The 13275-nt window shown below is 36.8% G+C and overlaps 1 protein-coding gene across 1 annotated transcript in view; it reads left to right on the top strand.

Moving 5' to 3' along the window:
* Positions 1-10584: 10584 nt before the first annotated feature.
* Positions 10585-13275, top strand: part of plrdgb (PITP-less RdgB-like protein) — a 242799-nt gene continuing 240108 nt past the window's right edge. Inside the window, exon 1 of the mRNA XM_058757938.1 lies at positions 10585-10788. Coding sequence (XP_058613921.1) covers positions 10770-10788 — 19 coding nt within the window. The 5' untranslated portion in view covers positions 10585-10769. The remainder of the gene's footprint in view (positions 10789-13275) is intronic.

A 13275-nucleotide genomic window follows, 5' to 3' on the forward strand; every position in this document is an offset into this window, starting at 1 on the left:
AGAATAGTGCTGATTTCACATTAGCAGAATTTTGAATTTTCGCAAGCAAGAACAGTCCAATGTCAGTAGTGTAACGATGTGTGAGCTGTGCTTCATACACAAGTCACTTTCAAACCAAGCAGCTTTCTGTTGGTCATCATGGTGAATCTTCATAATAAAGTTGAACCCGTTGTGAAATCTGCATGTGAAAACCTTTCACCCTAATGCAAAAGTCCCATGTGTGGATTCCTTTTGAAATTACATAATTGACCAATCAAAATCAAGTATTCCTGAGAGCATTAGAAACAGTTTTACAAACTAATTTAACAAAATGAATTTCACACACCAGAGGTTGAAATTATATCATTTTAGTTTTTGACCAGAGGGAGCTGTCAAAATTAAAAATGAAAAACTTGGTTTATTGTAATATTCTTTTAAATCATGTTATGATTGCCTAAAGATATAGTTCGACTAGCCCACATTAACTAGCACATCAGCCCACGCCATCTGACAGCTATTCAACCTCTGAAAATTGAATTTCAAGGTAACAGAAAATGTGAGGAACAGAAATGGACATTGTGACAGACTATTCAGATGTGGCCATGGAGAGAAAATACTGGGAGAGATGCAGCCACACTACCTTCCAGCCATTGCTGATGAGAGTCTATAAATAGTAACAGAGCAAGAGAGAAAGTGAGAGAGCAGTGAAACTTTTGATGTCATCATTGTGGCAATTCTCTCAGTGGACTGTGATTTAATTGTACCTACATACATGCTAATTTACATACATGCCTTATTCGTCTAACAGGATCCTCAGGGACCTTTTACCTTCTCCCTTAAGGAACTGATATTGATAATGGTTTTATCTCTTATCTCCTCCTTATTCATCTTTCTTAATTACTCACTTTTCACCTGCAATGATGTTTTGCTTTGTCCCGAAAGCTCAACTCAACTGAGACTTGTTTCCCTTTTTTAGAACTTGCATCAGTCAGCACATCCTTTTAGTGAGGACCAAAGGGACTGATTGGAACCATTTAGGGACTTTTAGGCAAAACAGGTGTGTTATTTCTAAAAGAGTTTCCTGCAGTAGGATTGCAGAGACGCAGATCTAATCAGCCAGAAACTGATGGCATGAACATGGCAGAAACTCAATGCATTTAGACATGTCGACATGGTCAAGGCGATCTGCTGAAGTCCAAACCCAGGATCAGAATAGGAAAGAAAAGTGATTTAAGTGACTTTGAATTTGGCATGGTTGTTGGTGTCAGACAGGCTAGTCTGAGTATTTCCAGAAACTACTGATCTACTGGGCTTTTCACACACATCCATCTTTAGGGTTTACAGAGAATGGTCAGAGAAAGAGAAAATACCCATTGAGTTGGCAGTAACAGTAGCTCAAATAACCAGTCATTACAACCGAAGTATGCAGAAGAGCATCTCTGAACACAGGTCGAACCAGCATCAGAAGACCATACCAGGTGCCACTCCTGTCACCTTAACAACAGGAAACATAGACTACAATTTGCACAAACTCAAAATTGGACAATAGAAGACTGGAAAAAGGTTGCCTTCTCTGATGTGTCTCAATTTCTGCTGTGATTTGGATGGTAGTGTCAGAAGTTGTCAAAAACAACATAAAAGCATGGAGCCATCCTGTCTTTTATCAACAGTTTAGGCTGGTGGTGGTTGTGTAATGGTGTGGGGGATATGTACTTGGCACACTACTGGCCCCTTTGTACTAATTTAGCATTGTTGAAATGCCACAGCCTACCTGAGTAGGCTCTGCTGCTTGCACTGTTGATATGCAATATTTATCTGAATTGGCATTGATATGGAGAAACAAACATGGTGTGAAAATGAAGCTAATGGAAAGACACTGTGTGGAGGCTGCAGGCTTCTACTTCCAAAGACTATAGCAATAGAGAGAGGTACAACACCTTCTGAGACACGAGATGATTTGTGTATTAAATTGCCCACAATCTAAATGTTTGTTTGTTTGTTTATTTATTTATATATACAGTATGTACACATACACACAGGTGCATCTCAGTAAATTAGAATGTCGTGGAAAACTTAATTTATTTCAGTAATTCAACTCAAATTGTGAAACTCGTGTATTAAATGAATTCAATGCACACAGACTGAAGTAGTTTAAGTCTTTGATTCTTTTAATTGTGATGATTTTGGCTCACATTTAACACAAACCCACCAATTCACTATTTCAACAAATTAGAATACTTTATAAGACCAATAAAAAAAACATTTTTAGTGAATTGTTGGCCTTCTGGAAAGTATGTTTATTTACTGTATATGTACTCAATACTTGGTAGGGGCTCCTTTTGCTTTAATTACTGCCTCAATTCGGCGCAGTGTTAATTTTGGCAGGCATTTTTGATTTAGTCTTAGTCTTTATCTTGAGACGAAAATGCTTAATAGTCTTAGTCACATTTTAGTCATTTGAGTCTTTCATAGTTTTAGTCTAGTTTTAGTCGACGAAAATTCATTGTATTTTTGTCAACTTTTAGTCATTACTTTTAGTCAAAGTGCCGTTAACAACATTTATTTTGGTAGCTATTTTATATGTAGTATTCAAACAAAAATAGGCATAAATTCTTCTCTCTTTAGACCAAATCAATTAAACGTATGATAAATTTGAATCAAGGATTGAATTTGGAAAAACTGGAATAAATTAATTTTTTGGTAGAGATACAAATTAAACTCATTTTTCAGATACAGTAGCTTTACTTAATTATACATTTATTTAACATCTTTTGTTGGTTAACGTTTATGACACGGATAGGAATGCTGTCCCTTTAAGACAGAAGGCATGCATGTAATACTGACACACATTCAGTTTTCACCCACCTGTTTATGCTCACTTAAGCCATAACTGACTGTATTTACGTGAGATACTTTACACAATATACATTTGAACTGCTGTGTGTGTATTTGAGCACCGAGAACTGATCGCGCGCTGTATGAGAACTGAAGAAGTGGAGCGTGCGCGAGAGAGAGCGCTTCTATCAGCGCGATTCCGCCTATCCCGCCGTCACTAACTTTAAGTTAATCGACAACGAACTGTGACTCTCGGGAAAAACGGGACGTCTGGTCACCCTATCCCTTCGGGTGCTGAGACCAGGGACGATTCTAGGATTTTCATTTTAGGGGGGCAGCCCCCAATGAGGGTATAATGATAAAAAATAAATAAATATTTACAAAAAAATTGATTGAAAATTTGTACAAAAAATTGTAGAAACGTTCTACATAAATTCAATTCAAACAATAAAAATTATTTTTTTAAAATTAATACAAAACACACACACACACACAATGTTTCAATCTCTGTCAATCACTCTGATATGCAATTAAAATGAGTGCACTGACTGAGTGCTGTCGGTCACTGTCTTTAATCATTTCTATGCATAACTGTATGGTAGTTAATGCCACATGCACTGTAATATTATGTTCTATTGAAAGCAAAATTTTCAAATGAAAATAGCAATAACGTGATCGTTTTATAAAGTCATGTGTTAAGGGCTTTCGCTGAAGGAAACAGCTGTGGTGTGATGAGTGGTGAATGCAGCGAAAACTTTACAGTAGATTGGAAACCGATTGCTCTCCCATGACTGTTTGTAAACTGTATTTATGACAAAGAACTGCATAGATGTAGATATTATAACAATCTATCGATAAACACACACCTTGTCCTCTCCTCTGCGCCACCGCAGTCTGTGGATTGAAGAACGCGCAGAAAGATGGGGAGGAGCCGAAGTCTGCTCCCGTTTTCATGTGAAATTTAAAGGGGAAGAATCGCAAGATTTTTAGGGGGGCTGAGCAGAAATTTAGGGGTGCTAAAGCCCCCCTAAAAATGGCCTAGCGACGCCCATGGCTGAGACTATTGTTTCAGATCGCTAGTTCGCGTTTTGATAGCCTATCTTTCCGCTGCGGCTGAGACTAGATATACAAACGCCCCTCATCTGATTGCAATCCAATGACAGAGACACACATTTTGAAAGACAATACAGTTAACTTAGCCTATAGGATGTATTTTGAATGTCCCGTAGTCCTCAAATAACATTTTAGTACCGTCTCGTCTTGTTAATGAAGAGGCGGCATAAATGTCGTCATAGTTTTTATCATCAGGTATTAATTTTAGCTCGTCAAGGTCTTGTCTTAGTCACAGAAAAAAGCTTTGTTGACGAATATTTTTCGTCTTCGTCGACGAAATTAACACTGATTCGGCGTGGCATGGAGGCAGTGGCGGTTCTACATTGAATTACTCCCCGGGCGAGACCCCCTCTGAGCGCCTCCCCCCCCATCCGAGAAAAAAAAATTGTAGGTTTTTTTGATAAAAAATTTTGCACAAACTTCAGTTTTACTATAACAATGTAAGTGTAAGACAAGCTTATATTTCTCAATTGCACAAATCCTTCAACATGAAAAACACAATTCTGCACAAAACAGTATAAGTTATCAGAACTTAAATAAATATACTCTATATACATAATAAACACTCTGTGTTTATTTGGCACTTGACAATCAACAGATTTCCCATCCCCCAACACTGTCACTCACGACCAGAAGTCAAGACTAAACCACAAAGTGAAAATAGCAGTATTCTTTAGTGATATGTTATTTACACAGTGCAAATAGCTTTAGATTCTATTTATTCTATGTTAAAATAAAATAAAAACACGGCGAAAAACATTATTAGAGAAAAACATTACTTATTGCAAAAATAGTGGTAATTATCTGCACTTCTGCATTGTAATACATTATAAAATAGTATACAATAACTTGAGTGTAATTTTTTAATTTTATTTCTAATTATTAAATGGATGCCACCTTATTGGGACAAAAGCCCTCTCTACACCTATCCTAACCCTACCCGATACTTTGTTCAACTTTTTGATTATTTCCTTCATTTTTATTAAAAAATAAATGCTTTTCTGATGTGATTTGAAATTTTAAAAGGGAGAAAAAGTGTAACGCAAACTTTACCATCTGCACCACTGAATCTGACACCTAGCAACCGTCTTTTGCATATTTGACTATCCCAATCATACATTTGTGGGTGGAGTTAATGTAAATAGCCTCTGCCAGCAACATAGCTATTTGCACTTAAATAGACGCTCCGTTTTTTTTTTTTTATATTCCCAACAATTAAACAGTTGCCCACATAAACAAAACAGGGGGTGCTGCAGCACCCTAAGCACCCCCACTTCCCGCGCCCCTGGGTGTGACTGACTTTAGCCCACTTGTCCCACTAATTTGGGAGAGGTGAACTGTCCCCAGCCGCACCCCCTCCCTTTCCACTTCTCACACAGCTTCTGTGCTTGGTACCTTCTCAACAAGCAGGGGCGCCAATTTGCCAATTCCCCGCACAGTTATATGATAGATAATATGATAGATAATAGAAAACCGCTTAGCGGCGCAGATGATTTTTTTTTTCCCCAAGTGCTTGTGCCGCCCCCCACGTGTCATGAAAAAATTCCGCCCCGGGCGGCTGCCCCGTTCGCCCATGCCTAAAACCGCCACTGCTGCTGAGGTGGTATGGAAGCCCAGGTTGCTTTGATAGGGCCTTCAGGTCATCTGCATTGTTGGGTCTGGTGTCTCTCATCTTCCTCTTGACAATAACCCATTGATTCTCTATGGGGTTCAGGTCAGGTGAGTTTGCTGGCCAATCAAGCACAGTAACACCATGGTTATTGAACCAGCTTTTGGTGCTTTTGGCAGTGTGGGCAAGTGCCAAGTCCTGCTGGAAAATGAAATCAGCATCTCCATAAAGCTTGTCAGCAGAAGGAAGCATGAAGTGCTCTAAAATTTCCTGGTAGATGGCTGCGTTGACTGTGGACTTCAGAAAACACAGTTGACCAATACCAGCAGATGACATGGCAGCCCAAATCATCACAGACTGTGGAAACTTCACACTGGACTTCAAGCAACATGGATTCTGTGCCTCTCCACTCTTCCTCCAGACTCTGGGACCTTGATTTCCAAATGAAATGCAAAATTTACTTTCATCTGAAAAGAGGACTTTGGACCACTGAGCAAGTCAGTTCTTTTTCTCCACAGCCCAGGTAAGACGCTTCTGATGTCATCTCTGGTTCAGAAGTGGCTTGGTAGCCCTTTTCCTGAAGACGTCTGAGCGTGGTGACTCTTGATGCACTGACTCCAGCTTCAGTCCACTCCTTGTGAAGCTCTCACAAGTGTTTGAATCAGCTTTGCTTGACAGTATTCTGAAGCTTGCAGTCATCCCTGTTGCTTGTGCACCTTTTCCTACCCAAATTCTTCCTTCCATTCAACTTTGAATTTAATATGCTTTGATACAGCACTCTGTAAACAGCTACACCTTTCAGTAATGACCCTCTGTAACTTACCCTCTTTGTGGAGGGCGTCAATTTTCGTCTTCTGGATCATTGCCAAGTCAGCAGTCTTCTCCATTATTGTGGTTTCAAAAAACAAGAGATACCCGGAATTTATACTGTAGGGATGGTCATTAATTGAAACTCAAATGTAAATATTCTAATATTCTGAGATACTGATTTTTGACTTTCATGAGCTGTAAGCTCTAATCATCAAAATTAAAACAAAACAAAAAAACTTTTGAAATGTTTTACATTACATGCAGTGAATCTAAAATATATGAAAGTTTCACTTTTTGAAATAACTTACAAGAAAAAATGAACTTTTTCACAACATTCTAATTCATTGAGATGCACCTGTATAAAATATTATTTTTGTATGTCAAATATTAATAATTTATTATTATAACATCAGTTTGAGTCAGAGGTTTTCAGTTTTTAAAAGTACATGATATACATGAGGCCAATATAAACACTGAAGCTCAAGTTCTAAACAACACTTCCTTTACAAATAATTCAGCAGTGTTTATCATGGGTTTATGTGTTATGGGTGTCAAAATTCTTGTTGCCACAAGGAATGGGGTCATCTAATTGATTATGCATATTCTCTGGGCCAAAAAAAGTGCATGTTGAGAGACAGAGAAAACAACTCCACTGTTGTAACATCTACAAGGCAGCCTCAAGCTCACAATACTTAGACTACAGTAGCCCTGCTTTTAGAAGCACTGGCATATAAAGAATATATCATTCTTGAGTGTCTTTTCCATCGAGGATTAGGCAACACAATTGTCTTCCTCAACTTCTCTCTTTTCTCACATGGATGTGTGGGAGGAAGGCAAGAATCAGGATTCAATTTACAACCAATGGTGAAGTATCATATTTCATAGTATCGACATCATTAACATACCCAGTAGTTTCTTGAAAATTGTAGGAAGTAGATAAACTTTTAATATAATTTCTAAAATGTCCGCATTTGTTATGATGCATATTTATGGGAATTAATAATAATGCATATTTTCTTTTAAATAAAAAATTGGCTGTTCAACAGCCAAATTGAATGGGTGGGTTTGGTTGAAAGAGGTTACACACACACACACACACACACAATATAAATATAATATATATAATGTGTGTGTGTGTGTATAGCCTCATTCAACCAAACCCATCCATTCACATTGGCTGTTGAACAGGTGGAAAGATGGCCCAGATTCCCACTTTTACCATAGCAGCATGAAAAAATTACCCACTAGAAATAACTCTAACAGCAGAGCAAGAAGTGATAATCCATTCTGCAACCCAGTTTTTCCTTTTATTGCTCATTGATAACCATACAATACAATAGTCACACATGCAGTGATGCAATTGTTCTTGTTCCACATGACTTTCAAGGGACACAATGAAGTGTCACACTTTACATGGGATTAAAAGATTAGGGCCCTGTAGCTACTCACCAATTGAAACTGTAGCTGTGAGTTCAAAACAGATATTCAGGTAGAACTTTCAGTAGCACTTTATTTTACAGTACGTGTACTTCCCTGGTACATACATGGTAAATATATTGTACCTACAGGCAAATGAGTGGCAACAAGGTATTTGCCTGAAGTGTACGTACATGGTAACAAATAAGCACAGCTGTACTTCACAGTCGTACAAGCATGGTAATTAGTTTGTACATATAGAGAAGTGTGGTTAATAATGGTCACTTATAGGTAGTGCCCGTACATGGTAACTAATTAGATACTTTACTGTACTTACTAATGTATATACATGGTAAATATGTAGTACTTACGGACAAGTGGGTACAAACAGGCACGTCCTTACAGTATCCGTATATGGTAACTAATAAGACACATTACTGTACATAATAATGAGATGTGTAGCACCTACGGAAAAATGTGCTATTATGTGGTAACAAGACACATACTGTACTTTGTATATACAGTACGCTTGGTAAGTCCTAACCGTACATTAAAAAAAAAAAAAAAGAGGTTTGTTTTTCAATTGCTTGTGTAGGACTGTTAATGCTAAATTGCTTTCCACAACAGTGCTTACAAAGTTTGAAGAACTGGTAATTACTGTGTAATGTTTATGTAAAATGGTGCACTTTATTTTACAGTCCTATTTCCATATACTTACTATACAAGTACTGGTGTATGTATCTGTTAGTTAATGTACAGAATATGTTATGTGGTACTCAAGTTGGGGGGTATAAATATGGACCAAGGTACTTACTGAGTAATTGATGGTAGGTACCATTGCAGTTTGGAACTTTGGAAGTTGGTTGGGAACACGGCAGTAACTGTGCAGCACTGCATAGTGTTTATACTTAGCAGGCACAGTCCTTTTAAATAGGGATTTTGACACATGACAATCAGGAGTTGCAAGTGCAAATATGAGTCTGGTAGCTACTGTATAATTACAAAATAAAATCTGTCTCTACACATAATTATTAGGAATGTATGTCATCAAAAATCCCTTTTGGACCAATTAGTTAAGAGAATCAGTGTCGTTAAAGATAAGGCAAGTTAACTGCAATGGCACCTACCATCAATTACTAAATAAGTACCTTGGTCCATGTTTGTGCCCCCCAACTTGAATACCGCATAACTTAAACACTGCATAACTTAAACTGTACATTAACTAATAGGTACATACACCAGTACTTGCATAGTAAGTATATGGAAATAGGACTGTAAAATAAAGTGCACCATTTTACATAAACATTACACAGGAATTACCAGTTCTTCAAACTTTGTAAGCACTGTTGTGGAGAGCAGTTTAGCCACTCATTTGCCTGTAGGTACAAGATATTTACCATGTATGTACCAGGGAAGTACACGTACTGTAAAATAAAGTGCTACCGAACTTTCTTTAACCTCTTCACCCTTTACATCAGTTTTAGAAATCTCTGTCCATGATGCTTACCCATGCAGACAGGTGTAACTGCTGCTCTCTTGACCAATATTTGATGAGTTTGGGAACTCAAGCATAAATTATTATTCATATTTCTACAGTAGGTTGGCTAGGGTTAATTTAGATTTGTCTTGTTTGACCAAGTACATTACAGATTGCTGTGTATTCCCCCAAACAACAAAACTGACCTATTTATGTCAGTATTTCACACTAGAGAGGCAATTGTGGAAGTACCGTTGCCATGGAGTTTATTTTTATTGTATTTTCTCTTGTTGTGCCAGTGTTAATCTGTGCTGGAAAATAGTGTTAAAAGAGCTACATTATGTCTTCTCAAACATAGGAACATAATTAAGAATATTAAATATTTAAAATGTTAGCAGACTTCAAAGGGAAAGAGTAATAATTTACTCATATAGTTGTTTCAAACTTGCATGACTTTATTCAAAACATTAAGCATATGCAAAAATTTAAATTAGTCTCATGACAGAATATCATTCATACAAATATAAGAACATGAACATGGTTCACATAATTTCAAATATATATATTTTTAACATATGTACTTGGAGCAATGATAAATGTTAGATTACAATTTACTCAGCGTATTTACTTCTGACACAGATTAAGTAACCATAGCAACAGCTCGCTGCTCACGAGTTCCGTGAATTTCGGACGTTACATTGATAAACTGTACATTTATTATAGATAATCTACATAAGTTAGCGTTTTGAATAACAACAAGATAAATGACGTTGAGGTAAACTCGCTAGTGGCAAATTAAATTTAGAAATTAGACCATCCACAATTTTAGCCTACTTTGTTTGCTTTTACTAATATAGCAGACATTCAGGATTGCTTTAAAAGGCGAAATTATTTTTAAATATTTGACCCTGTTCAAAATGATTGCATAATATGCACACTGTATGTTAGATTATTTTAACAATTATGTGCCTATGTGTTTTCTGATGTTCCAGTTAGTCTAATTAGGTTTCACACAGCTGGCATGTGGCGCTGGGGGTTTCGTGAGATGTTTTTAGGGAACTTATGAAGCCTTTGACTAAATCATAATGAACTGTCATGAGCATGCATCCGTGAGGACAGCTGACCCTGTGTTAATGATAACATGCACAGTGATCATTCACCCACATATGCAGCAGATACCTCCCAGCATCATTTATGATGCTCGTCATAGTGCTGAGGCTCGTGTACGCTCGTCAGAGATGCGTTCGTGTGACAGGATAGGCTACTTTCTGACTGATGCGTCATAGTAGTTCTCAGCCGTATCACTTTTGGCGCGATTCTGGAGATTTAATTCTGACATCGGCGACTAATATGAGTGTCCAGATATTAGAACAGTGGACTGCACTTAAATGCATCTGTTCGGCGTAGCTGGTAACTAATGCTAGGTCACCTGTGCGAGCAGGCAGGTGGTCTCCAAAAATATGCGTAGACAGTCGGTTTGAGAAAGGGCAGTTGAATTGAAACTACCGCAGACACTAACATACGGACAGGATGGCAAAAGAGACGCGAGGTAAGTCCGACTCATTCATCCATCATCTCGTGTGAATGCCTCCGCGACGCGGATAGGAAATTACTGAAATGCATGTCATCTCAGACGGTCATCAATATGCCAGCACGCATTCATTAACTCGCTGACACAGCAAGGCATTTATGAGATCTTTTGAAAAAGAGCAAACATTAAGTGATCACGCATTGTAAATAGCCTGTTACACATATGATTTATGCATTCTTATTTAATCTTTCGGATGACATTAATTTGTTTCTAAATAGCCTACAAATCACTAATATAGTAGTTGTTGTTTTTTTAACCATCACAGTATTTTGATAGTACGTGCATGTTTCCGGTGAATCTGCTCACACCCACTGTCTAGGTTAATAGCATCAACTGGAGAAATACCAAATAATGCTTTTCAAAAGTTACTTAAGATAATCCACTGAAATGTTCGTTTATCTTGGGTGTATGTAGTTACGGTTCGGTCTCTAATGACAGTAAGGCGTAAAATGGCATGTTTTTAATTTTATTTACTCTGTATTCATGCCTAACATCACAGTATTGCAGCCTAAATATTATAAAAGCTTTTAAATAACATGTACGGACTGTAATAAAATGTAATAATCTAATAACAATAATTGTACATAATTCTTTTTTTCTTTTTTTATTGCATTTTAACAGTACACATGTACATATAAATTTCCATGTAACAGAGAAAACATACACATAAAAAAATAAAAACCTTCTCAGTATTTTACATTAATATACAATATCACCTCTTTTTTATTTATTTTTATTTTAGTCTTCTATCAACATATTTCCAACTCCACCACATTTTAAAAACATTTTGAAAAATCCTTGATGTTAACATACCACTGTCACCTTTAATCTTTTTATTTCATTTATATCCTATCATTCCTTACACTTCTTTCCAAAAATTCCTAACTTCTTCACACTCCCATATACAATGATGTAGCGTTCCTTTAAAGTTGCTGCATCTTAAGCAAGTATCTGGGATATTTTCATTATTTATGCAATACAACTGGAGTTATATAAATCCTCATCAGCCATTTATATTGTAGCAGTTTCATTCGTGTGTTCATTGTTAGTGATTGAGCTTCCTTGCATGCTTCCATCCAGTCCTCCATCTGAATATCGTCCTTAAGATCCGATCTCCAAGCTTCCAATTTACTGTTTGAAGAGTCCTTTGATCCTGACACCAGCATGTTATATAATGACGAAATTAAACCTTTACTAAAACAATTTCTTGTCACTTCTTTTTCCAAAATAGACAATGGTGGCATATCGAGGTATTGTACATCATTTTACTGGAAAACGAATGTAAAAATTATACAGCAAAAAATAAATAAATAAATAGCCTAAATACTTTAAAAGTGCAGAAATTAGGCTCATAGAAATAAAAATATTAGTTGCCCAATAATGTGTATGACCATATCATATTCTATTCGTCTGATTTGTAACTATGTATGTAGTTTTACAGGGAACTAATTGTAAAAAAAAAAATATATATATATATATATATATAAATAATATTAGTGCTGTCAATCGATTAAAAAAAAAGAATCGCGTTAATCACAGTCACGGACTGTGATTTATCATGACTAATCGCAAATTTAAAAGTCAAGTCACCTTCATTTATATAGCGCTTTTAACAATACAGATTGTGTCAAAGCACTTAACAGTATCAAATTAGAGGATAGAGTGTCAGTAATGTATAATAAGTTTAAATACTCAATTTTCAATTTTCAGATAAAGGCATTTCATTATTGAATTCAGAGATGTCATTGTCTAGCTCAGTTTAGTTTAAATAATATTTGTGCAATCAAATCGGCGATAATCGCTAGAAATTAAGTGTCCCCAACTGAGCAAGCCAGAGGCGACAGCGGCAAGGAACCAAAACTCCCTCTGTGACAGAATGGAGAAAAAAAAACCTTGGGAGAAACCAGGCTCAGTCGGGGGGCCAGTTCTCCTCTGACCAGACGAAACCCGCAGTTCAAAAGTTTATATTTCTATTTTAATTTTGTTGCAATTTCTAACAATAGTAGTATTATGTAGTTAGGTATTTTATTATATTTTAGTTATTTTCTTATTTTTTTATTTTTATTGTATTCAATCAAGGTTTTCACTGGGGATATGTCTCTGGGGGTCATCTGGGTGTCCTGGTCTCCGCTGACGATCAGGGCTGTAGACATCATCTCTTGGTGCTGATCCACCATCTGACCGAATACGGACGGAGAAACAGAATAGGAAAGAAACAGACAAATATTAGCGTAGATGCCATTCTACTTACGATGTAACGAGTACACCGTGTGTTATGGGCAGTGTTCCCAGTTCCGGTTGATCTAATTAATACAGCCTAACAATCCTTTAACGGATTTGAATAATAGAAGTGTATTAATGTGTTATGTGTAAGCCAGGCTAAAGAGATGGGTCTTTAATCTAGATTTAAACTGACAGAGTGTGTCTGCCTCCCGAACAGTGTTA

The sequence above is a fragment of the Onychostoma macrolepis genome, chromosome 21 (genome assembly GCF_012432095.1).
Source record: "Onychostoma macrolepis isolate SWU-2019 chromosome 21, ASM1243209v1, whole genome shotgun sequence".
Classification (NCBI taxonomy): Eukaryota; Metazoa; Chordata; class Actinopteri; order Cypriniformes; family Cyprinidae; genus Onychostoma; species Onychostoma macrolepis.